The sequence below is a fragment of the Bos javanicus genome, chromosome 4 (genome assembly GCF_032452875.1).
Source record: "Bos javanicus breed banteng chromosome 4, ARS-OSU_banteng_1.0, whole genome shotgun sequence".
In the NCBI taxonomy this organism is placed as follows: Eukaryota; Metazoa; Chordata; class Mammalia; order Artiodactyla; family Bovidae; genus Bos; species Bos javanicus.
The window spans coordinates 105,279,484-105,304,544 of NC_083871.1; the positions used below are offsets into that span (position 1 = coordinate 105,279,484).

Here is a 25,061-nt window from a genome sequence, read left to right on the forward strand (position 1 = left end):
CGAACCTGGGTCTCCTGCATTGCAGGCAGATTCTTTGCCATCTGATACACCAGGGAAGCCCAGCAATTTCTTACCCTTCTCTTTAAAAGTGCTGTCCATTGAAATATAATGCAAACCATAACCCGGTTTAAAATGTTCTACTAGGCCCATTGACTATGTGAAAAGAAACAATAATATTAATTTCAATAAAAAATTATCTAATCCAGTATATTAAAAATACTATCACATCAACAGGTAATCGGTATAGAAATTATTGTGATAGTAGATGAAAACTCATCCCAGGGCTTTGACAGCTGGCTACGTATTTTGCGTGTACACAGCTCAGGTGCTTGATGGTGATTTCAAGTGCTCAGCCCACACGTGTGGCCAGTGGCCCCCACACAGCTTTAGAATATGGAGGGAGCGGGCACTCACCATCCACTGTTCTCAGCTTCACTGTTGTGCTCTCTGCAGAACTGAGTGTTTGGTGTGACCTGTGTGATGCATTCCAGCCAACACGTGGAAAATGGGGGCTCATAAATGCAGGTCACCTGACACCACAGTCAGTGTTTTATCTGTTTCTGCAGCATCGTGCTGCTCAAACAGAAATTGTGGTGCTTGTGTTTGAGAATCTCATGTTGAAGGGACATGTTGGGGGGAGAAGAGAGACATTCATGTGAGTCTCCTGAGGTCCTCGGGTGTCCTCCAAGTGCCTAGGCCCTAAAACGTGAGACATAGAGCATCCTGAGGGGACCTGCACACCTTACTGAAAGCATCACCTGCAGAAAGATTGGCTGCCGGGTCAGTGTCATCTTAAGAGTTCCATTCACATGCTGGTCTGAGCAGGAGCTGCCGGGTGAAGGAAGCTCTGCCCTTCAATGGCAAGTATTGGGTCGGTCAAAAATTTCCTTTGGGTTTTTCCGTACAATGGTATGGACAAATCCGGAACGATCTTTTTTGGCCAACCTGGTATTTCCACAGTCCACGCTGTTGGCCAAAGAAAAGCATGGCAAGTCTTTTGTATTCAGTTTTAAAAGGCTAAAGAAACTAGTTAGCGGCAGTGTGTCTTTAAGAAGGGAGTACTCATGAAAAGGAATCTGTGGCCAGGCCTGAGATCAGCGTCTTCTATCTGTTCAGTTTGCCTCGTTATTTGTGCTTAAGACTTTAAGAAACCATAAAGCTCACAACTCCCACAGAACTCAAAGTCTGACTGTTAAAGTAACACATTCTCCTTGTAGAGAAGAACAAACAAAACCCCAAATACCACAACCCAGAAAGGCTCCCTGTTAGCATTTGGGGTCCTTCTCCCTTGCCTCTCCTGCATGGGTGGACATGCATGGATGCACACCTGTATACCCACAGCCTAGGGGTCATATGGAATTGATAATTGATATTTCATATATTCCACCCATGCATTATTTTTCATTTAACGGTCTGTTATGAACTTTCCCCCATGTCACTGACATTCTTCAGAAGAGTAATTTTAATAGCTGAATCATATTCCATTATATTTTATTGAATGTGAAACTCCCTTCTGGGGTTTGAAGGTGCATGGAACCAGAAAATGACTGAGGAATGGAAAGGGCGTGGGCAGACGGGGGCCCTTTCCCAGGCCTGATTGGCTGTGTGACCGTAATCTGCTGAAATTCCACTGTCTCATTTTCAAGTTTACAAAATGAAAGCAGGTCTCCTGTATAGAGCCACTGGGAGGCTAATGGGTGTGTCCTGTGTAAATTGTCCAACACAGCGCCTATGCATAGTAACATGCACAACAAATGTTCATTCCTATTTATCTTCCCCTTTCCTAGGCCTTTCAGATTCTTCGCTATTAACCAACTCTCAGGTGCCTGCAACATGTTTCTAGAAAGCATAGCACTCTCTAAGGTTCGCATGTGTCTTTTCTTTATATTGATTTGTATTTATTTACTAATTTGGCTGTACCAGCTCTTAGCTGCTGAGTGTAGGACGTAGTTCCCTGACCAGAGATCAAACCCAGGCCCCCTGCATTGGGAGTGAGGAGTCTAGCCACTGGACCACCAGGGAAGTCCTACCCCTGTATCTGAGCCCCCATCTCCTGATTGCATTGTGGGAACTCTCTAGGGGCACGGTCTTGCCACCCTGATTTCTGTCCTCCACCTCAGAGCAGCTGTCAGTGACAGGTGATCCAGAGGAAGATGTCGTGATCTGTGTGCTGGTTGGAAAAGCATTTCCAGACATGAAGGTAGAATGAGAAGGAGAAAAAGGTTTATTAGAGCAGGAGATGCTATTAGAACAGTGGGCGGGCTCGAGGGCAAGCCAACTCCTTTTGTAGGCTAGCAGCCAATCTTCGTAGCCTCAAGAGGGAAAATTCCTACGGAAGGGTGGCATTAGGGTGATTGCTTAGGCTGCTATCGGGTGGGCAACGGGATGGGTATGGGGTCAGGGGACTGGCCAGTTTAGATCAGGAGGCCTATGGTAACAGTTGCTCTGGGGCTTGGTTTATTCCAGAAATGGTCCTCCTGTGACCTCGGTATAGGGCTCCACGGAGGAGAGGTGGGAGCTTCTCTGGGGTGGCACAGAGATTGTACTTGTCTCACCCCCGGCAAGAAGACCCACCCGTACCCCTACCCCGAGGACAGAGACCTAGGCAGCAAGCAGGTGTATCTGGTTGGCCGAGCTTCCTTCTCATCATTCCAGTCTACAGTTTCTGCTGTTGGCTCAGCAGTGTGGCAGTGGAAAGGAGGGAGTCATTCTGGAGGGGTTTTGGTTTGGGACTCTGCCTCTCTCAGTTCTAGATTTTTCCCCTCTTTTCTCTCCAGGCACTTGCTTTAGCTGCTGACCAAGCTTTCTTTCATCAGGCGAGTACACATTTTGCAATTTGCCTTCCCTTGTCTTGACAATGGATGTGATTTGTATATGGCACCATCGCATAATGTCCCTATTTTTGGCAGCTCTCTAATCCGGAGGTAGAGTTGGAGAGCAGGAAGCTGCAAGCCCGTCTCTGACCCAGAAACCACTCCTCATTTCTGTAGCAGCTACCTTCCCCCGTGATCTCTTCCTGACTTGTGGGCATGGAGGAGGAAAGAAAGGTCTGTTGGGATGGTAATCTGTGAGGTATCATATGGGCTTGTTAAACTTTATGAGGCTTCCCAGGTGGCACTGGTGGTAAAGAACCCGCCTGCCAGTGTAGGAGACTTAAGAGACCTGAGTTCAATCCTTGGGTTGGGAAGATCCCCTGGAAGAGGAAATGGCAACCCAGTCCATAAGGAGCCCCCACATTACATGGCTCTTTGCGATCTGGAATCTGAACTTATTTTGATGTTTTCTTTGTGTATACGATTAAAAAAAAAAAATAACTATGTTGAACTGTTAAACAAAAGTTGATGCTGGCTTTTAAAAATAAGATTGGAGGGAGAGGCGGGCTTCAAGTCACAGTGATGTTTAAGACACATCCTCCTCACCCTGCTTTAGGCCCTGGTGCATCCAGTTTCAGAGGCTGTTACCAGGTGGGGGATGAGCTCATCGAGCAAACATTTACTGAGCACTTGCTCATGCCAGGCAAGGCGCTGGGAACTGGGAACAATAAACCAAGCACGACCACAGCCCTGAGCAAGCTGGCACTGTCGGAGGAAAGGACACATAAGTAATTAGAGTAAGACGGTGATTATCAACAAGTGTTACAGGAGCCTCAAGCACTGGATGCCAGTGTTGGCTAAAGAAGTGCCCCCGAAGCCTCCCAGACTATCACTTTTTTGGGAGACTTCAAGGATGCTGAGAAGCTTGCCAGGTGAGATGTGTGGGTAGCCATGTCGGCAGAGAGCTCAGTGCCATCAAGGAAAGGGGGGGGAATGTGCCAAGCCTTTCAGAGTACTGCAATTTCTCATGACCAGAGCACGTGGGGGGCTTGGAGAAAGATGGAAGCACAGGGATGGGCAAAGGGCACTCTTTATGGAAACCCAAGAGCTATTTGGGGCTTCCCATGTAGCACAGTTGGTAAAGAATATGCCTGCAATGCTGGAAACCTGGGTTCGATTCCTGGGTTGGGAAGATCCCGTGGAGAAGGAAATGGCAACCCACTCCAGTACGCTTGCTTGGAGAATCCCATGGACAGAGGAGCCTGGCAGGCTACAGTCCATAGCGTCGCACGAGTGGTATACATCTTAGTGCTATCTTTCTTTCTTAAGAACTATTTTGTTTTCACATAAAAATGCTTTCTTAAATATAACTTCATTAGGATGCCAAACCAACTTACACCCTGGAAGAAAGCCATCGACAAAACCTTTCAATCATAAATACAAAGAAGACATCCAGATAGGTTCCTGGTCCAGATTTGTGAGCCACTCCTCTGTTTCAGTGTTAATTGACTAGATCACTCAAGAGGGATGGTCTTGTGCATCCTTCTTCCTTCTAGATCAGTTCAGTGCTCACTGCAAGAGCCCAGGTTTCGAGCAGCCTCTTTGGCCCCCGGCACCTCTGCTATTAGCTGCTGTGGCCTCCAGCTGTTTTGGTCCCCTGAGGATAAGAAGCATCCACACTCGAGATTTGATACTTCCTGTTATTAACAAACAGAAACATAAAGCCTGCACCTCAGCCTCTCCTGGTACCTGAGAGGTGCAGGAACAGATCTCAGAAGGTTTTTCCCTCTGGGTACCAAATCCTTAATTAGGGGCTCATCCCAACATGCTGCTCAGCTCTTGTATGCTCGTGTACAGCATGTGCAAGAGATGTAGTGCATGAAAAAGAGAAAACCACTTTAATTTAGGTGACTCCACTTCTTGTATCGCTCTAGCTTTGTGTCAGGTACTATTCTAAGCAGTTTATGCATATTATCTTGTTTAATCCTCTGAATAACCCATTGAAGTAGGTAGTGTCATAGCTTCCACTTAAAGATGTGGACACTGAGATCTAGAGAGAGGGACCAACTTGCTCATGTTTGCACAGCCAGTAGGTGGCAGAGCCTGGATTTGAACCGGGGCAGCCTGGTTCCAAGAATCCATGCTTCCATCCCCATCTGTTGAATCTTTGTGTGGTTTGTTGTTGTTGTTTAGTCGCTAAGTCGTATCTGATTTTTTTTTTTTTTTTGGCCCCCATGGACTGTAGCCCTGCCAGGCTCCTCTGCCCATGGGATGTCCCAGGCAAGAATACTGGAGTGGATTGCCATTTCCTCCTCCAGGGGATCTTCCTGACCCAGGGATCAAACCCACATCTCCTGCATTGGCAGGTGGATGCTTCACCACTGAGCCACCAGGGAAGCCCTCTGTGTGATTAGTTAGTTCAATCGCTCAGTTGTGTCCGACTCTTTGCAACTCCATGAATCGCAGCACACCAGGCCTCCCTGTCCATCACAATCTCCCAGAGTTCACTCAGACTCACGTCCATCCAGTCAGTGATGCCATCCAGCCATCTCATCCTCTGTCATCCCCTTCTCCTCCTGCCCCCAATCCCTCCCAGCATCAGAGTCTTTTCCAATAAGTCAACTCTTCACACAAGGTAGCCAAAGTACTGGAGTTTCAGCTTTAGTATCATTCCTTCCAAAGAAATCCCAGGGCTGATCTCCTTCAGAATGGACTGGTTGGATCTCCTTGCAGTCCAAGGGACTCTCAAGAGTCTTCTCCAACACCACAGTTCAAAAGCATCAATTCTTCGGCACTCAGCTTTCTTCACAGTCCAACTCTAACATCCATACATGACCACTGGAAAAACCATAGCCTTGACTAGACGAACTTTTGTTGGCAAAGTAATGCCTCTACTTTTCAATATGTTATCTAGGTTGGTCATAACTTTTCTTCCAGCACCAGAACTCCCTCTTCCTTTAGAGATGGATGCTATGCAGTGATTGGTTCTTGGAATATTCCTTCCCCTGTGAATCAGCTTGTCCTGAGTTGATGCCACAGCTAACATGCTCATTGCCCACCCTTTCTCTCCACTTCTTACTTTCTAGATTGACCCCCTGGGGCAAGAACACCGAGTTCTGTCTTCACCACCATCCTCTGCCCTTCAGCTGTCGCCTTGCACCCCAAAGGGACTGATTAATTTGTAAATGCATGTCTAGCTCCCAGAGCAGCTGATGCTCTTCCGCCTTTGTAGCCAAGGCAGCACCCCTGTTGCCCAGAGGTGCCCCTTGTGGCCAGCAGAGGAGGACCATGACCTTGGTTTCGCAGGCTCTTGACCCTGGACCATTAACACAGTGTCCGCCTTCCCATCTCCTGTCTTCACTTCACAGAGCAAGTTCTAATTCAGACCTACCCTCACCATTTCTGTTTTTTGAATGAGAAAAAAAAATTCCAATCCTCATCAGTTTTTTTGTACAAGGTCTTTAAAGAGCAAATAGAAAGAGATTCATAGCCCACATATATTTTCCTTCTCTGAGTAGTGTTTATTTAAATGCAGATATCCTGGTTTCCCGTGTAGAGTTGCAAGCAATACCTTTCAATTTAAATGTTAATAGGAGTGTAAACTTCAAAATCAAAAGTTTTCCACATGGGAGAACTGTGTCTTCTGGTTGTATTTGATGGTTCTCCTGGCCATTCTTCCTCCACCACCCTCATCATCCACCCCTCCTCCCCGCACCTTGGCCCACTCTTTTTCACTGTGCCGTCAGCGTTCTTTTTCTAAAAAGATTAGAACTCACCTTTGTCATTTTGAACATTAGACTCTCAAACATTAGGATCGTGGAAGACAGATATTAGACTCAAACCCAACAGGTCTCATGGGAAGATTTTTCTTTATCTCAGCCTTTCCCTGCAGAGTCCCGCTCAACGTTCCAAATTCTTTCTAAGGGGATTATTCTTTGTCCAACGCTGCATAGCATTTTTCCAAGGCTTCAGATGGATGAGTTTGGTTTTCTGCTTCCCCTTCCCTCTCCCCTTCTTTCTACAAAAAAGCAGGAAGAGATGGGGAAAGAAATAACAGTTGACCCTTGAACAACACAGGTTTGAATTCTGTGGATCCGCTTATTTGCAGGTATTTTGAAAGGCTACCCACTCCAGTATTCTGGCCTGGAGAAGTCCATGGACTGTATAGTCCATGGGATTGCAAAGAGTCAGACACGACTGAGCGACTTTCACTTCACTTTTGCTTTCAAGAGTACACGCAACATAGTACAAGATGAGTGGTTGACTGAATCCCTGGATGTAGAACCGTCTATCTTCTGTAAGTGTACAGACAGCTGACTACAAGTTGTAAGTGGATTTTCCACTGTGTGGAGGGCTGGCACCTCTTAACCCCCTCATCATTCAATGGTTAACTGTGCAAGCTGTGTAAATTCCCAGGTGCAAAGTATTGCTGTGGGCACAGTGAACAATCACAAAGAATTAAAAAAGGCAATTTCTCACTCCTAAAGAAATAAAATTAACACATAGGATAACACAGATGGGATGGAATGGGGCCATCTATATGTGAGTCATTCCATAGGCAGAGTGGCCTTTGGGATTTTCTCAAATACAAATAAAAAGCAACAAAGATTTCAAGATAATGAAAATAATATCGAATGCCTTAAATACAAATATGGTGGCTATAATAACCTTTCTAATTAGGATCCAAATTTTGTGTGAGAATGTGATATCTGGCTCCATCTTCTTTTATTTATTTTCTCTTTCCTTCATTTCCTTGTGCTGTGTGCATTTGTAAGACTCCTAAATATTTTGGAACAAGATCGGACTCTTACTCCATAAGTTAGAATTGATTTTATACTATAAATTTCAATGATTTTGATTCCTTTATTATAAGGTGTTATTTTTGTTTCAGAGAATCCTTTTCCATAGTCTCTTGTTCTTATGTCATGGAAGCAAGCTATGTTTCTTCTCTTGTCTCTTGGGGATGTTTATATTGATTTAAAATTTTATTTTAAAAATTTGATAGAATTTTTAAAGGTTATTTTCCATTTACAGTTATTATGAAATATTGACTGTATTCTTCTTGTTGTAAATACAGCATATCCTTGAGCTTCTCTACGCCCTGTAGTTTGTTTCCCCACCCTCAGCCCTGCATTCCCGCTCCTATCCCCCCACTGCTAGGCGCTAGTTAATTCCGTATATCTGAGTCTGTTTCTTTTTGTTATATTCACTAGTTTGTTGTATTTTTCAGATTCCACTTATAAGTGATATACAGTATTTGTTGTTCTCTTTCTGGCTTGTTTCACTTGGACCATAATGCCCTCCAGGTCCATCGTGTTGCTGCAGATGGCAAACTTTTGTTATTTTTTATGGAATACTGAATAGTATTTCCTTGTGTGTGTGTGTATATATATGTATACACACACACACATATGCATATCACATTTTCTTTATTCGTTCATCTGTTGATGGACACTTAGGTTGCGTCCATATCTTGGCAATTGTAAACAATGCTGCTATGAGCCTTGTGCATGTATCTTTTCAAATTTAGTGTTTTTGTTTTTTCGGATATATACCCAGGAGTGGAATTGCTGGGTCATAGGATAATTCTATTTTTTGTTTTTGTTTTTGTTTTTTTTTTTTTTTTAGAAAACTCCATGCTGTTTTGTACAGTGGCTACACCAATTTACATTCATTCCCACCAACAGTGTACAAGGACTCACTTTTCTGTACATCCTCACCAACATTTGTTATTTGTGGTCTTTTGATGATGGCCATTCTGACAGGTGTGATATGATATCTCCTTGTGATTTTGATTTATATTTCCAATAATAATCTTCAATTTCTCCTCCCTGCCAGTTTGCTTCTTCAAGTTCTTTTTCTTCCAGCTTATAGATTTTCTTCATATTTGGGGCTGCCTGAAAGCCCTGAGTAGGCAGTGGGCTTGTCAATGGGAAGCTTCACTGTAGATAGTTGGAGGGACTGCTTATGCCTCCCTGCCTCCCGCCACACACACAGATAGTAATGTGTCTTGATATTTTCTCATGTGCTGGTCATCACCAGAAGGGTCTCTCCCAGCTTCCAGGCTACAGGGCAAAGGCGCAGCAGTCTGCTTCTGGGAACCAGGCAGAAGAGGCCTGGGGTCTCAAGGGTGAGCATTCAACATTCTGTAGGTGCACAGACACTTGCCCTGTGTGCAACGACCCTCAGTTGTGCTGACCAGCTGTCACCTGAGCTTATCGACTCCCAGTCCTAAGTACTCCCTCTCCACCCTGGGGGTGGGGGAAAGGGGTTATTCCTCAGAGGTGTGGAGTGGCCAAGGGGAGCTAGGGTTCTCATTCCATCCCAAACAACTTGTTCGAAATCCTTGTTTTAATCTCCCTCCCCTCTGCTTGACTTCCTGATGCATAGTGATGAATGCCAACTCCTGAGCCTTTGGAGGGGTTGGCAGGATGCCTTTCGGCTTCCCCCCACCCTCTGCTGGCTCTGGTCTTGGCTTGTTAGGTCTGTTGAGAAGTTATACTGCCCCTCAGTTTTGCAGCTTCCAGTCTTCTGTTGTTGCCATCTTCTTTTCTGGTTTCCCCTTCCATGTGAATTTCTGTCTTTTAAAAAAAATCTTGTAACTCTAATCCTGGCTTTATTTGGGAGGAAAAATGCTAGTTACACTTTTTCCATCTGTGATGATGATCCTGTAGGTCTTTAATTAGATTATTAATTTTATTTTCCCACACAACTCAGTAACCCAACTCATTCCTTTTTAGTTCACTGGTTTGAGACTGTTGATCAATAAATTATTTAACTTCTCTAAATCCTGTAAAATAGGAATATTTCTTGTCCAGCCTACCTTTAAGTTGTTGCTGCAGCTGCCCTGAGTTACCATGTGGGTCTGAGGGCAGAATAAACAGCTGTACGTATGTGGCTCCAGCAAAATCAGGCTCACCGGCTGATGGTGAATATCCTTTCGGCTCAGTGAAAATGCTCAGGCCTGACCTCTGGTTCTCATCCTTCTTTCTAGAACAACAACTTAGCCTGACCCTCAGTTTTTGTTGTTGACAAAGCCTTTGGGAGACAGCGGAGTGCACATAGTCTGTGTTGGAGGCACAGCCGTCCCTGACCTGGGAACACAGACACTATTGTCTGTCTCAGGGCTTTTGGAAGAGGAATTATTCTCTCCATTGCTGTTTCTGCCTTTTGCTCTGTTTTCTCCTAAGTGAAGCACTTGGCTTTCCTCCTCCTTTCCATCTTGTCATGATTTGCATTTCCATTTTCCTGCCCACCCCTCTTCCCCATCCCCATCCCAAGTACACATAGCTCACAGGGACCCGTTATCCATTCAGTCCCCCAGGTGGCACCTTTGCTCCCCTGGGTCTGCGTAGCCCAGGGGCCAGTACCCACCAAGTGCGGCAGGAAGGGGCTCTGTGGCTTCTGCAGGCCTGTCCCCTCTAGTGCCACTAGAGAGTCTTCCTAGATATTCTAGGAGAGTCTTCCTAGAAACCGCCCTGTTACTGAAAAGGAAGCCAGTGGTTTCACAGGGGCATAGAAGGGAAATTTCTTGAGCTGTTTAAGGGGATATAAATAAATCTCCTTAAGACTAAAAATACCCTGGCCTCTCATCTCCCATTCCCATCACCTCCTTGCCCTTGACTGCAGTGGAGAGTAGATGAGCCCCCCGTGGCAGAGAGTATCCCATGGCCAGGAATCAGTCCCAGTGGAGTCGAGAGGGGACCTTTTTCTACCAAGGAGGCAGCCCAGAGCTGGCTGCCTGGAGTCTGTTGTAGTGACAAAGGAAGAAGGGGCAAAAGGACTAAGGGTCGTGGCCATGGGGAGATGGAGGAGCCGGGGTGACCACAGGCAGTTGAAAGAGAAAGGGATGCGGCCCAGCTGGCAGGAAGGTCCTCCCTTCTTTCCAGCCAGCGTGGGTGCCTGAGCATGGCAGGAAGCCTGGCACACATTTGAGCGCTGGATCTAATGCATCCTCAACAAAGTTCCTTCTGGTGTGTTTAGTGATCTGAGCATCAGTGCAGCCTGATAATTAGGCCTCCTTGGCAGTGCACGGCAGTGACTGTAACAGGTGTGACTGCTCTCTGGCTGGGCTGGCACTCCGGGGTCAGCAGGGGTAGGAAGGACCCAGGAGAACTCAGTATAGCAGGAACCTGCTCGTGGCTCTCTGTGAACGTCCGCCTCTGTGGCAGGGCCCTGTCAGGCCCCCTTCATCACGGGGAGGCTCACCTGCTGTTCTCCTCCCCACGCCCCAGCCAACTTCCTCCCCGGGGGTTGAGGAGGGGGTTGCCAGGGTCTGATCTTCAGTATCAGGACCAGGGGCATGGACCCCAGCCAGCTCTGGAGGTGGGGGAGGAGCAGGAGGTCTCAAGCCCGACTGTGCCGGGAATCCTCTGTGTACTGTGCCGGAGACTGGAGTGCGAGAGAGGCACAGGGGTGCTCCCCACAGAAACCTGGGTGTCTGTTTCTCCGGGGATGAGAAGAGACTATCAGTGCTTGCTTGGATGGGGGGACTCATGTAGTTTGGTGTCCAGTCCCCCCTTCCCCACCTCCTCATTCTCCTTCCCTTCCTTCAAGAGAAGGGAATGCCCATGGGGTCTCCAGCTACTCTGCAGTCCCCATCCCCAGGGTAGAGGCCAGATAAACGGCTCCTGTGTGGAGCCTGATTGGGGGTGTTACTCAGAAGGAAGAAAGCCAGATGATTCCAGAGAAGGAGTGTGCAGCGGGTGGGGTGGGGGGGCGGATACACCAGAGGGCTGGAGCTGGGAGGAAGCTTAGCAAGATGCTGAGTGAGGCTGACAGAGACATATCAGCAGCTCTGCCATCTCCCTTCTGCTAAAAATTCCACGTTCCCAGACCTAAATAGAAGGAAATACAAAAAAAAAGAGTGGATACATGTAAACACATAGCTGATTCACTTTGCCTACAGCAGAAACTAACACAGCATTCATGTGCTAAGTCTCTTCACTCAGGTCAAACTCTTTTCGACCCTGTGGACTATAGCCTTCCAGGCTCCTCTTTCCATAGGATTCTCCAGGCAAGAATACTGGAGTGGGTTTCCATGCCCTCCTCAGGGGATCTTCCCAAGCCAGGGATCAAACCCACGGCTCATGTCTCCTACCTTGGCAGATGGGTTCTTTACCACTGAGCCATCAGGGAAGCCCTGTAAAGCAGTAATACCCCAATAAAAACTAATTAAAAAAAATCACCTTTCCAGACAGCCCTCCTCCCCCTGCATGCCGGGCTTTGTCTGATGGGTTGGCAGAGCATGGACAGAGAAGGGCCTGATCAGGAAAGCTGAGGGGGCCTCTTCAGGGTTCAACCTGAGAGCAGGAAGCATGGTTCCCACCCTGCAACCACACATGCGGGGGAAGCTGAGCCCCCCGGAGTCAGGCTGGAGGATGAGGAACGTCACACAGCTTCCTCTTCATCCCTGACCTCCTGAGAGACCAGCAAACCCTGCATGGGAGGGATAGAGTCCTTGACAAATGCCAAGACCCAGCCCAGCTCTAAGGGCCCATTTGTCTGGTTCTCACTTCCCTGAAGGGTGAGTGATGCTGGGTTAGGACCTGGGAGCTGCAAAGATCTGGGTTTGATGCCGTGTCCTCCACTCTCTGTAGGCTTTCCGTGGGTTGCTCCATTTTCCAGATAGGGATAAAGAGAATAGCTGTCTTAGAAGGTTGGGAGAGATGCTTGGGAAGATCAGTGCTGCACCCAGCACAAAGGAGGGAATGCAGAGGAAGTGGCAGCTATGATGGTGGTGATCCCTCCTTCCGCGTGTGGACCGGCTGTCCTAGCTGTGTTTGTACTTGAGGATATGGTTACTGGGGTTTCCCAGCTGGCTCAGGGGTAAAGAATCTGCCTGCAATGCAGGAGACTCAGGTTCAATCCCAGGATCATCCAGATGATCCCCTGGAGAAGGGAACGGCTACCCACTCCAGTATTCTTGCCTGGAGAATCCCTGGACAGAAGAGCCTGGTGGGCTATACAGTCCATGGGGTCACACAGAGTCGGACATGACTGAGCAACCAAACAACACATACGGTTGCCATCAGGGGCTCTGTCCTCTGCAAAGGAAGCTCGGTTGTGCCAACCTGTCTGCAAAGGGCCCCTGTGGTGCCCTACCCCCTCCCCCCCACCCAGGGTTGGGGTGCACCAGACCGTGAGTTCCAGGCTCTGATGCTAACTGGTACTCACCTGTTTCCCCACAGACCTGCGCAGGATGACAGCAGGCTTCATGGGCATGGCGGTGGCCATCATCCTCTTCGGCTGGATCATCGGCGTGCTGGGCTGCTGCTGGGACCGAGGCCTTATGCAGTATGTGGCCGGGCTGCTCTTCCTCATGGGAGGTAAGGCTCGGGGGCGGTGGGCTGGGAGGTCCCGGTTACTGGCATTCTGAAAGAACAGCTGGTGGATGTGTGGATGGAGACCCGGACTCCATTGGGAAGACTCCCCTGTCCTTCACTCATTCCAGCAGTGGTTTTGAGTTCCTCTCAGCCGCTCACCACTGCTGGTCCTTGCCCTCTGGGGTCTCCCACCTGGTGTGCAAGAGACGGTGGTGATAGCATTGAAACAGGTGTCAGATATGGAGCGAGTGTGAACCCAGGAGGTACTTGGATATTTTGAGCATGTAGTGTGTACACGGTATATACCGTGGGGCGGGAGGCAACTGCTGTCTGGACGGTTTCCTCTTCAGAAGCCTACCTCCACCCTTGATTCCTGGGTCCTACGGCTGCTGCTCCCATTTCCAACGAGGCTCTAAAGCTGGTGGGACAAGGCTAAACCTTCTGTCACATGTCTCTTTCACCCTCTGTCACTGGTGTGGCCACAGGACCAGTCCAGCCCTTTGATGGGTGGTCCATGAGCAGAGCTGTGTAGCTGTGAGGGAACAGGTTCTTATCCGTGGAAAGTAAAAGCTCATTCACAGTCTGCACAGCCTCTTTTCTCCTTGAAGAGTTCAAGTGTGCTTTTTGGTCTCCTGGTTTGAGCCTCAATCCAAAGCGAAAGCTAATCATGAGTGTGCCCTTCACAGGGCATTCCTTGGAGAGAGGTGGATGGACAAATTGCATGGAGTTAGGAAGAAGGGGAATTGGGCCTGTGCAGAAGGAATTGAAAATGTATACAGGGAAATGTGTAAGGGCAGGAGGAGAAGGGGATGACAGAGGATGAGATGGTTGGATGGCATCGCCAACTCAATGGACGTGAGTTTGAGCAAGCTCCAGGAGATGGTGAAGGACAGGGAAACCGGGCGTGCTGCAGTCCATGGGGTCTCAGAGAGTCGGACACGACTGAGCAACTGAACAACAGCAATAGTGAGTCCCATGCACTGAAGCCAGCGTTAGTTAGATGGCAGATACCACATGAACCGCCTGACTTGGGATCTCTGATCAGGTCCCAGAGGTGGGAAGGGGCGTGGTGTCCTGCTGGAGATTGGAGTTGGCTGTCCTGCATGGACAGAGAGATCTGGGGGCTAGTGAGCTGTAGGTTGGTAGAGAAGGAGAATTGTTGGGTTCAACGTGGCACTGGACTGTTTATTCTTATCCCCCTGAAGAACAGATGTCCCAAATCTCAAATTCTCTGTCACCAGAGTCAGCCATCCCCGCCCTGCACCACCTCCCCTGTGAGTCCCAACCGGACTGAGGCAGAGGCCAGGGGAGGGAGAGGCATGGGCAGCTCCCTCCTCCTTCCTTCCATCCCCCACTGAGACAGGACCCACCCCCCCACAAAAAAAAAAAAAAAAAAAAACCAGCCCTACCACCTTTCCTGCGCCCCAGAGTCCTCCTCACTGAAGCAAGGGTCACACATGGCCTGGGATGTCTGTGCTTGGTTTTAGCAGCGTGGAATCTTTTTCGTTTCCACCTTCCAGTCAAAAATCTTCCGTGGACCCCGAAATGTGAAAAGATCAAAGCAGAGTGGCTCTGTTTGTAGCGCGTGTTCTCTCTAAGGCTCTTGTGGTTGTACAAAGACAGACTCCAGTAAAACAGGGCTTTTCGAAGGCTCTAGAGAGGCCTCCCAGGAATCCAAGAAAAGCTGAGCAAACAGGCCTCGGGCAGAGCAGGAATCCGGAGCCGGGGGAGCTGATGCTCTTTTATCTCCGCTCTTCTCAGGTGCTCCCATCTCCCTCACGCTGCTCCCTCCCCCATCCCTCCAGACCAGCCCTCCTCACATCCCACAGAGCGCTGAACCTTCCAGCTCCGACAGTTTCTAGACAGAGACAGTGTGGGCCACGCTGATCTTTGCAGGTCGGCCACACACCATACCCCAGGACACTCCCCACTCACCTGAGACCTGGGTGGGAACTCTCTCCCAGAAGAGGGTGGGGGACAGGAGGGTGCCTGGGGCCCTGCCCCTCCCACCCCCCATTTGCTGGAGCACCACCAGAAGCCTAGGGCTCTGGGATGCCAGGTGAAAGACCTCAGGCTGGACTGGGGACCCGAGACCCCTCCCCACAGGGGAGTGAGTGATGGTGTTGATCCCCTTCCTCCTGGCTAGGGCTTCTATTTTTTTTTTTTTTTACTTTCAGCTGTGCTGGGTCTTTATCGCTGCTTGGGCTTTTCTCTAGTTGCGATAGCAGGGGCTACTCTCTAGTTGCAGTGCTCCGGCTTCTCGTTGCGTTGGCTTCTCTTGTGGTGGAGCTCAGGCTCTAGGGCCCTCGGGCTCAGTAGCTGTGGCTCCCAGGCCCTAAGAGCACAGGCTCAGTAGTTGTGGTGCCGGGGCTCAGTTGCTCCGAGCCATGTGGCATGTTCCCGGATCAGGGATCCAACCTGTGTCCCCTGCATTGGCAGGCAGATTCTTTACCACCGTGCCACCAGGGAAGCCCTGGTTAGTGGTTTGTAATGACTGCACAGTCAAATCGCCTGCAGGGCTTTTAAAGTACTGATGCTGCGACCTCGCCCAGACTCATCCAAGCCGAACACTTGAGGTGACCCTAATGTGCGGTAACTGGGGGGGTAGGGGGGAGAGCTGGGGGAACCGGTGACCTTTAAGAGTCCTCCAGCTCTAAACTGTCACGGTTCTGGGGATGAACCAGTCGGGAAGGCCTCTCAGAATTTATCTTCCTTCCCAGCTCCCCCGCCCTATCTTATGGCTGCTTCTTCAGCTCTTACGCATAGACAGGTAGTGCTATCACAGGGCATGGGTTATTATCCTGGAGGCCCATCTGAGCCCTGATCACCAAGGGTTCCAGCTAAACTGGCTTTCCCTGCACATGGACTCCCCAATGGTCTTTTCAATGGAAAAACCACAGTTCATGATAAAAGGGCAACATCCAGAAGCTGCTGTCCCGAGAGCTGCTTAGTGCTGACGGGAGCATTGTCCTATTATAGGAGCAGAGCCGTTGCGTCCACCCTGGAGCTTTGTTACCTGTGTCCGCAGGTAACAAGACGCTGGGGAGGGGAGGGGTGTCTGCACATCTCATGGTGACCGGCAGACTGGCCCCAAGAGGTGAGAAAGAAGGACAAAGCCACTAAGAGCTGATCCCTGATCCCTGGTCTTTGGGGGAAATTGAAGCTCCAGGTGGGGGAGAGTACCCTCTCCCAAATAACTGCTCTGTCCAAGGAGGCCTTCCCAGGTGGCACTGATGGTAAAGAACCCGCCTGCCAATGCAGGAGACGTAAGAGACATGAGTTCGATCCCTGGGTTGGAATGATCCCCTAGAGGAGGGCACGGCAACCCACTCCAGTATTCTTGTCTGGTGAATCCCCATGGACAGAGAAGCCTGGCGGGCTACAGTCCATAGGGTTGAAAAGAGTCGGACACGACTGAGAGACTTAGTAGGCATGCATGCCGAGGAAGCCAGACACAGTCACGGTGAGGGGAGTGGGAGGTGGGTGGTGGTCCTGATGGCCAGAGCAGCTGCTGCCTGCTGACCCCAGGAGTCTGGTTTAGTTCAGAGCCTGGCAGGGAGCAGACTCAGAGCAGAAGCTGTGCTTCCCTGTCCCTGCTCAGCACAGAGTTGCTGAGAGGTGAAGTGTCTGCCCAGAGACAAAGCCTTGTTGTGAAGACCCTCTATGTCATGAAGAGACGTCTCAGCACCAACTACTCCCGGAACCAGAACTGGACTGGTGCCTGTCCTCTAGGAGTTCCTCTTCTAAGGGTGACCCATGGAAAGGCTTGGAGAGTCAGCTCCCTCTGACAGCCACCTTAGGAACATGGCACAGCTGTCCCTCAGACTGTAGGTATTTGTGACCAAAATGTCCCATGGCTTTAGCTCTCACCCAGATTCAGTTCAGTTCAGTCGCTCAGTCGTGTCCAACTCTGTGACCCCATGGACAACAGCACGCCAGGCCTCCCTGTCCATCACCAACTCCCGGAGTTTACTCAAACTCATGTCTGTTGAGTCAGTGATGCCATCCAACCGTCTCATCCTCTGTCATCCCCTTCTCCTCCTGCCTTCAATCTCTCCCAGCATCAGGGTCTTTTCAAATGAGTCAGCTCTTCGCATAAGGTGGCCAAGGTATTGGAGTTTCAGCTTCAGCATCAGTCCTTCCAATGAACACTCAGGACTGATCTCCTTTAGGATGGACTGGTTGGATCTCCTTGCAGTCCAAGGGACTCTCAAGAGTCTTCTCCAACACCACAGTTCAAAAGCATCAGTTCTTTGGCACTCAGCTTTCTTTATAGTCCAGCTCTCACATCCATACATGACTACTGGAAAAACCATAGCTTTGACTAGACAGACCACCCAGATTGGCTCAGTCTATAGCTGAGCACAGACTAGTGCCCAAGGGGTTTGATAGGATGGCCAGTGAGAACAGCTACTGGGGACCCGACCAACCACCAAAGGGCTCCCAAGCTGGCCGGGTGTGGGTGTGGGGGTGGTGTTGTGAGCAGAGGAAAGAAGGGGTCAGTAAGAGCAAAAAAGGTAAATTGAAAGTGAAGAGTCCAAAGATGGAATTGCAGTTGAGTTTAGATGACCCAGTCGGGGCCAAAATAAGAGGTTCTATCCACAGTCTCTTATCTATTCCCACATGAATAGGGGTAGCCCACACTGGGTGCTTATCTTTTCCAGGATTTAACTATTTCCTGGCTTAAAGAGAGGGCGCCCCACACCTCAGGAGATGACTAGCAACAAATTGTTTGATTAACACTCAACCCGGAGGAGGCAATTAGTTAAGTACGGCAGCTCTGTCGGGCCAGGAGGCCGGGGGTGGTGGGTGGGATCCAGTTTCCCCTTTGGCAAGGCTTCTGGGGAAAATCTAGCTCAGACTGGCACAGCAGCATCTGGGTGCGACTGCCAGAAATGAGTGCCTGGTTGAATCACCAGTGGGATTCAGATGTGCAGGGACAGGATGGCACGGGGGAAGGACAGCGTGGCGAGGGGGCAGATGACTACTAGGAGCACTTGTAACTGACTCACCCGGTGTATCTAGAGCCGCCCCATGGACACAGGTCTACAAATGGGTGGGGACGCCCTAAGCCCGTGCCCACCCCCTCAGCACCCCTCACCCACATCCTCCCACACTCCTGGAAGACATCTGTCCTTTGCCATGAGCTTTCATCAAGGTTGACGCTGGACCCTCCTGTGTAGACTGGCACCCGGCAATCAGTCCTTCACAGGGCAGTTGGCATCAGATTTTTGAAACTATAAATCAGATGTTCACTCATCTACTACCAGTGTGCCAAAAACTTACTCTTGAACTTAAAATCCAAATTCCTTACCCTTCTTCCAAGGCTATCTCAGTTAGCTTGGGGTCATATTACAAAAATACCAGAGACTGGGTGACTTATAAAGAGTAGAAATTTGTTTCTCGCTCTTCTGGGGGCCAGGAAGTCCAAGATCAAGGCACTGGCAGGTCCAGCGTCTGGGAAGAACCTTCTTTCTGGTTTATAGACGTCATAGATGGCACCTCCTTGTGTGTTCTCGTATGATGGCAGGGAGCTCTGGCAGATGCAGTTTCTGGGGGAAAACCTGCTTTCTGATTCATTCACGTCGTAGATGGTCCCTTCTTGTGTGTTCTTATATGATGGTGGGGTCAAGAGAGCTCTCTGGGGCCTCTTTTGAAAGGTCACTAATGCCATTCATGAGGGTCCCGTCCTCCATTTAGTACCATCATCTTAGGGGTTAGTGTTTCACCATGTGAACTGGGAGCACACAGCATTCAGCCCATGGTGGAGACCCCATTTAATCTGGCTCTTTCTCCCTCCATTCACTCCTGTCCCGTCCCTTCCCCCAAGCTCACATTGCTCTGGCCACACCACCCACCTCTCTCCTGGATCTCACAGTTTCACCGCAAGGTCCTGGAGCTGCCCGATCTCTGCCCACAGTGCTTTCCCCACCAGTGCTTTGTGACTGCCTCCTCTTAGGATTGAGATCCCAAATGAAGAGCCACCCCCTCAGAGAGGGCTGCCTCAGCCATCCAGTTTACACAGCTGCCCCGTCACTCTCTACATTTTACTTAATTTTCTACAGCACGCCCACTACTCTATGACATGTTTATCATCACTGCATTTTGGTTTGGGTTGCTTTTTTTTTTTTTTTTTAGCAGCAATCCATGTTATCCTGCACAGTTTCCCTGAATCAGAATTCCAGGTAGGCTTAACTGCCTGGATTCTCTGCTCGGGGTCTCCCCAGTCTACAGTCCAGGTATCCACCCAAGCCGGAGTCTCATCTGAGACCAGGGTCCTCTTCCAAGATCATAATACTGTTGGCAAAATTCAGTTCCTGCAGTTGTAGGACTCATGGAAGCTTGCTTGTGCAAAGCCAGGAGAAGAAAGAGTCTGTGACTCCTTCTATCTCTGACCTTCAGATTCTTTTTTTAAAATAGATTTTCTTTTTTAGAACAGTTTAGGTTTACAGAAAAAATTGAGGAAATAGTACAGAGAACTCACGTATTCCCCTTTGCCCTTGAACACAGTTTTCCCTGTTATTAACATTTTAGTACAATACATTCATTACAGTTAACAAATGTTGGTACGTTGTTATTCATTAATGTCCATAGTTAGTTGTTTTTATTCCTTTTTCTGTTGTTACCGGATGCCCTTTTTCTGTTTCTGAGTCCCTTCCAGAAATTCCCATTATGTTGTCATGTCTCATTGGGCTCCTCTTGACTGTGACCGTTTCTCAGACTTCCCTTGTTTCTAACGACCTTGCCAGTTGAGCACTTGAGGAATACTGGTCATGCGTAGTGTGGGATGTTCCTCTGTTGGATCCTATCTGGTTTTCTTCTGGTGATTAGACTGGGTTATGGGTTTGAGGAAGAAGATCACACAGATAAGGTGCCATTTTCATCACGTCATTTCAAGGGTACTGCTATCCCCATGATTTATGACGGTTGAGATTGCCCTTCATCCCCTGGAGTAAGGAGTAGGTGTCAGGCTTCTCCACTGTAGAGTTACTCTTCTGCTTTCTCTGTTTCCATGGTGCCCTCTTTGGAAGGAAGTCAGTAGGCACAGTCCACACCTAAGGAGTTGGGGGCTGTTTCTCTGCCTTTAGGTGGAATAGCTACATAAACTATTTGGAATTCTTCCCTGTTTATTGAAAGTAAAAGCATTAGTCACTCAGTCGTGTCCGGGTCTTTGCCACCCTATGGACTGCAGCCTGCCAGGCTCCTCTGTCCGTGGGATTCTCCAGGCAAGAATACTGGAGTGGGTTGCCATTCCCTTCTCCAGGGGATCTTCCTGACCCAGGGATTGAACCTGGGTCTCCTTCTTTGCAGGCAGATTCTTTAAATTATCTATTCATTTCAGTGTGGACTCATGAATGTTGATTTTATAATTTGAATCATAATTCAGTACTCTGTTTACCTTGTTGTCCAGCTGTCCCAGTTTGGGCCACAGGGAGCTCTTTCCATTGGCCCCATGCCCTTTGGTATACTCATCAGTGTAGCCTTTTGATTTTGCTTTTTTTGAGCACTTCCTTAGTTTTGAGCACTTCAAGGTGCTCCAGGCTCATCTAGTGTTATTTCCTGCCCTCATCTTAGAACTGGCCATTTCTCCAAGGAGCCTGGTTCCTTCTGTTGGAGGATGGTAAATCAAGACCTGGATACTGGGTGTCTGCAGTGTTTTTTTAACATTCCCCAACTCACCCCCCACCCACCAACACAGACATCAGCTCCATGAGCCCCAAAAGCTTATCTGCCTTGTTCTCCAAGGTACCGCCTGGGTCTGAAAAGTGTCGCAGCCTCCAATATCTGTCGAATGCATGTATCAAAAGAGGGCATTATGTACAACAGAAAAAGTGTTTTGTTTTTTCTTGATTAAAACTAGCAGTCCTTCAAGAAATTAGCCTGTCTTATCTTCTGTTCCTGGTCTGACCTTCTCCTCTTCCATGGGGTTTCTTATTCTCCCTTTATCTTTATTTGAACAGTCCTGGAGTCTGTCTCAAATTCCTTTTGGATGGAGGGTATGAATTATACATGACCTCAGAAAGAACTTTCTGTCTTTAATTTGGACTCCTAGAAAGTTAGAAATGGAAGGGGGCCTTAGAGACCATCTTGTATTTCCAGATAAGAGGAGTTACATCGGCTGTCCTAGGTCACAAGGACCTTGATAAAGGTCCAGCAGTTCTGAAAACTTACAAGCCTAGAATGAAAAGGCTGAGGCATGGGTGTCTGGTGGCAGAAATGGAAGCAGAGCCCAGTCGGGGATGCCAGCCTGGCTTCTTGCAGCCCATCCTGCTCTCTCTGCTTCCAGCTCCCTGTGTGGGAGATCCCCGTGAACCCCTGCGCTGTACATGACTGCCCACAGTGGCATCACTCCAATTCTGTACTTCTAAGCAGATGCAACTCTCAGAATTGCAGAATATCCTCCCTTCTCAAAGCACAAAGGGGTGTGTGGAGGAGACAGTGGCCAGAATTGAGGGCACAGGTTCTCATGGGAAGAGGAAATCTTTAAAGCTCCTTTTCCTCTCACCTGTGTGATCAGCAAAACCTTGTCTAACTCCCCGGTCAGTCAGGAGAGCAAAGAGGATGCTCCCAAAGAAGCTCAAGCTATCCACTTTGAGTGACTGCAGTCATCTGCAACCCAGTGATGCTCAATGACACTCTTCCACCAAGCCCAGCAGAGAGCAGTTGTGCGGTAAACCCCCAGATACCCCTCTTCTGGTAGAAAAAGACCTTGATAAAGGTCCAGCAATCCTGAAAACTTCCCTGGTAGCTCAGCTGGTAAAGAATCTGCCTGCAATGCAGGAAACTCAGGTTCAATCCCTGGGTTAGGGAGATCCCCTGGAGGAGGGCATGGCACCCCACTCCAGTATTCTTGGCCTGGAGAATCTCCATGGACAGAGGAGCCTGGCAGGCTGCAGTCCATGCAGGTCACAAACAGTCAGACATGACTGAGTGACCAAGCACACACACACTCCTAAAATGCAGAGCCCAAGGTATGGGTGTCTTGACAGGGTTAATGTGTCTTCCAGGCAGTAAGTGGAGTGGTTTTAGGGATGCTGTGAAGTAGGACAACATCCAAGCTTCCCCATCAGCCTCTCCCTACTGTCCTCCCAAGCGCCAGCACTGCTCGGAAATGTGGCTAGGACTGAGTTTCTCTAAGTTCAATAGGAACTGTGTCTCAACATTCATGAGACATGGTTAAGAGAAGCGTGACCACCTAAGTTAGATACTATTCTGGGGAAAGAGGATACAATCAATAAGCCAATGACTTAACACGATGCAAGCTTATAAGAAACCCTCAGCAAATGATAGCTGTTGCTCTTCTGTGTAAATGATACTAAAGTGGTAGTGAATATTACACACGTACCCCAGGTGAATTCCCTTCTAATAGGCAGAAGAGAGTCTATAATCTGTCACAACCAACAAGGGCACAAAGCCCATCTACCTACCTTGCTAAACGGCCTCTATAACTTCAGGTGAGATTTCACTACAACGTCACAACTCTTCTCTTGACATTTTGTCTTACAGCCTTTCTCTCACAGTCCTCAGCAGAGATTCACAGACTACTTCATATCCTGGGATATAGCTCCCTTTGGAAGGTGCATATTTGAATATGTTTTAGCATTTGATAATTAAATTCAAAACAAAGACATTTGGGGGAAGGAGGAGCACCTTGTCAGGAAGATTAGGAAATAACATGCATGCTTGCCTGATGTAGAACCAGTGGCCAGGACAGTGTGGCTGGGGCTTCATTTTTGCCTTAAGAGTTGAAATAGACCCCAAAGCACGTGCGCCCTTACCACCCAGTGGGACCTTCTGCATTGCAGATTTGCACTTTGGAGGAGAATGGTAAGCAGCCCTGGCTCTATAAACCCTAATCTGGTCAGTGGAGGCCTTGCCAGAATGGCCTTTCACCTGCCCATCAAGCATTCAACACAGCCACACCACTACACGTTATCCAGGGCAGATGCTAATTCATGCCTTGCTTCGATTTTCTCACCTGTAACACAAGGCTAATAATAGTATCCAATTGAGGCATGGTTGTGAATACTGTAGAGTTAACTTGTGTAAAAAGTTTCCATTGTTCTCAATAATTTCTGCTGCTAAGTCACTTCAGTCGTGTCCAACTCTGTGGGACCCCATAGATGGCAGCCCACCAGGCTCCTCCGTCCCTGGGATTCTCCAGGCAAGAACACTGGAGTGGGTTGCCATTTGCCTTCTCCAATGCATGAAAGTGAAAAGTGAAAGTGAAGTCACTCAGTCATGTCTGACTCAGCAACCCCATGGACTGTAGCCTACCAGGCTTCTCCGTCCATGGGATTTTCCAGGCAAGAGTACTGGAGTGGGGTGCCATTGCCTTCTCCTCAATAATTTCTAGACCTTATTATTTTTACAACTGAGATGCTCCTTTTTTGAAAAATGACTACCTTCAGGGGCGCTTTGCTTTAAGCAGCCCCATGTCACCACCACCACCAACAGCACGCAAAGACACACACACCACAGGGTGGTGAAGATGAACTTGTTGAACAGATATTATTTCTCTGGCTAATCACCACCCTACTCATGCATTCATTCAATACTGATTGCCTGTACTATGTGCCAGACACTGATTAAGCCCTTGGGCTGTGCTAGGAAATAGGATCAAGTCCTCATGAAGCTTTCATTCTAGCTAGAGAAACAGACAAGAAGCAAGTCCCATAAAGTAAACACATGATCTGATATCAGGGGGTGAGAACAATGGAGAAAAATTAAGCTGGGAGGGAGATGGAGAGTCCTGGGGGGCCATCATTGTAGGTGAAGGGCCACTGAGTGGGGATGGAGGCCCCTCGGGGTGGTTATGGTGGACAGAGATGTGAATGAAGGGAGGATGCTGAGCCATGGGAAGACTCAGGAAAGATTAGTCCCTGCAAGAACAAACAGCAGGTGTAGAGGACATCCTGGGATGGGGATGAGCTTCTTGGGTCTGAAAAAGCTGAGCAAGAGGAGAGGATTGTGCCAGGAGCAGAGTGAGATGGAGATACGCCCAAAGCTGGATGGATGGTGTAGGGCCTTGTAGGCCATGGTCTGGGCTTGATTGATTCTGCCTTGCTGCTTCTGCTGCTAAGTCACTTCAGTCGTGTCCGACTCTGCTCGACCCCATAGATGGCAGCCCACCAGGCTCCCCCATCCCTGGGATTCTCTAGGCAAGAACACTGGAGTGGGTTGCCATTTCCTTCTCCAATGCATGAAAGTGAAAAGTCAAAGTGAAGTCTCTCAGTCGTGTCCGACTCTTAGCGACCCCATGGACTGAAGCCTACCAGGCTCCTCCGTCCATGGGATTTTCCAGGCAAGAGTCCTGGAGTGGGGTGCCATTGCCTTCTCTGATTCTGCCTTACCCTCTGTCTATTTCATAGATTGCTCTGGGCTTCTCCCCTGGGCTATCATTGGATATTGTGTGACATTTATCAGTGGTCTGGCTTCCTTTGGGAGTCCCTGCAGCTGGGGTTTCTTCAGCCAGCCATGCCCAGTTCCAGTGAGTGAGGGTGTGATGTCTGTGCCTGGGGTAGCCAGGTTAGGGTAGGAGGACTGTCACACACCCCCAGAAGGTGCTGCATTGCCACACACCTGGTAACATCTATCCCTTCCAACCGGGACCAGCTCCATAATTTGTGAGGACCAGGGTAAAATGAAAACTTGGACCCCTTTGTTGTTCATTGTTCAGTCGTTCAGTTGTGTCTGACTCTGTGTGACCCCATGGACTGCAGCACACCAGCCTTCCCTGTCCTTCACCATCTCTTGGAGCTTGCTTAAACTCATGTCCATCAAGTCGGTGATCCATCCAAACATCTCATAATCTGTCATCCCCTTCTCCTCCTGCCTTCAATCTTTCCCAGCATCAGGGTCTTTTCCAGTGAGTCAGTTCTTCACATCATGTGGCCAAAGTGTTGGAGTTTCAGCTTCAGCA

The 25,061-nt window shown here is 48.8% G+C and overlaps 1 protein-coding gene across 2 annotated transcripts in view; it reads left to right on the top strand.

The window, feature by feature from the left end:
• TMEM178B (transmembrane protein 178B) overlaps window positions 1-25,061 on the top strand; it is a 417,702-nt gene that overhangs the window by 359,514 nt on the left and 33,127 nt on the right. For both annotated transcript variants that reach the window (XR_009736061.1, XM_061414935.1), the window contains exon 3: window positions 13,004-13,141. Coding sequence is in view for 1 of the 2 variants with exons in the window: in XM_061414935.1 (XP_061270919.1) it covers window positions 13,004-13,141 (138 nt within the window). In the remaining variant the exon portion in view is untranslated. The remainder of the gene's footprint in view (window positions 1-13,003; window positions 13,142-25,061) is intronic.